Consider the following 1,224-nt stretch of genomic DNA (forward strand, 5'->3'; position numbering starts at 1 on the left):
CCCCGGGGAGGTGGCCCTGTGGGGGGGGGTACCAGGCTGGCTGAGACCCTTGGGGAAGGGGGTACCCAGATGCCTGGGTTCCCCCCGGGATGCCTGGGTCCCCCACGGGGTTAGAGGGGCAACCTTGGGGGAGGGAGTCGTCGTCCCCCCCCCCCATGCCTGGGGTCCCCCCCAGATGCTCAGGTGCCTCCCCAGGTGGCCCTGGGGAAGGGGGATACCCAGACGCCTGGGTCCCCTGGGAAAGGGGGGGCGCCCAGATGCGTGGGGGTCCCCTGGGGAGGGGGGAACCCCCCACGTGCCTGGGTCCCCTGGGGTGGGGGGGGCACCTCCGTGCCTGGGTTCCCTGGAGATGGGGGTACCCGGATGCCTGGGGGTCCGCGGTGCCGGGGGGGGGGTCCCCCCTGAATGCCCAGGTCTATGATGACGGGAGGGGGCTGTCCCCCCGAACACGCGGGTCGGTGGTGACGGGGGGGTCCCCCCGCAGAGGCGGCGGTGCTGAGCTACGACGGCAGCATGTACCTGAAGATCCTGGTGCCGGGGGCGGCGCAGACGGAGGCGGAGGACGTGGCCCTGCGCTTCATGTCCCCCCGCGCCTACGGCCTCGTCCTGGCCACCACCTCCCGCCAGTCGGCCGACACGCTGCGCCTCGAGCTGGATGGGGGACGCATGAAGCTCACCGTCAACCTGGGTGAGCCCCCCCGACACCCCCCGCCCAGGGGTGCTCAGGTCCCCAAAACAGTCCCCAAAGATGATGCTCAGGTCCCCAAAACGGTGCCCGAGTCGGTTCTCGTGACCCCGAAATGGTCCCCGATGTGATGTTCGAGTTGACACCTGGGATCCCAAAATGGTACCCGGGATCCCAAAACGGTCCCCAAAACGGTGCCCGGGTCAGTTCTCGTGACCCTGGAATGGTCCCTGAAGTGATGTTCAAGTCGGAGCCTGAGACCTCAAAATAGCGCCCAGGTCCCCAGAACAGTCCCCAAAGTGATGCTCGAGTTGAGCTCGAGACCCCAAACCTGTCCCCAAAACTGCTCGCGCCAGTGCTCCTGGCCCCAGATTGGTCCCCAAAATGATGCCTGTAGCCCCAGAATCACGCCCAGGTCCCTAAAATCACACCCAAGCCTCGCGGCGCTGTTGAAGCCCCCCCAAACCCTGGTACCCGGGACCCCAAAACGGCACCTCTGCGGGGACGTCGCCGGAGCCGACTCGGGCACCCCCGGCCCC

The 1,224-nt window shown here is 68.2% G+C and overlaps 1 protein-coding gene across 1 annotated transcript in view; it reads left to right on the forward strand.

Moving 5' to 3' along the window:
* Nucleotides 1-1,224, forward strand: part of LOC104834893 (neurexin-2-like) — a 33,002-nt gene that overhangs the window by 17,117 nt on the left and 14,661 nt on the right. The window contains exon 7 of the mRNA XM_010572558.1: nt 485-688. Coding sequence (XP_010570860.1) covers nt 485-688 — 204 coding nt within the window. The remainder of the gene's footprint in view (nt 1-484; nt 689-1,224) is intronic.

Source organism: Haliaeetus leucocephalus, unplaced genomic scaffold (assembly GCF_000737465.1).
Source record: "Haliaeetus leucocephalus isolate CR32 unplaced genomic scaffold, Haliaeetus_leucocephalus-4.0 Scaffold343, whole genome shotgun sequence".
NCBI classification, from domain to species: Eukaryota; Metazoa; Chordata; class Aves; order Accipitriformes; family Accipitridae; genus Haliaeetus; species Haliaeetus leucocephalus.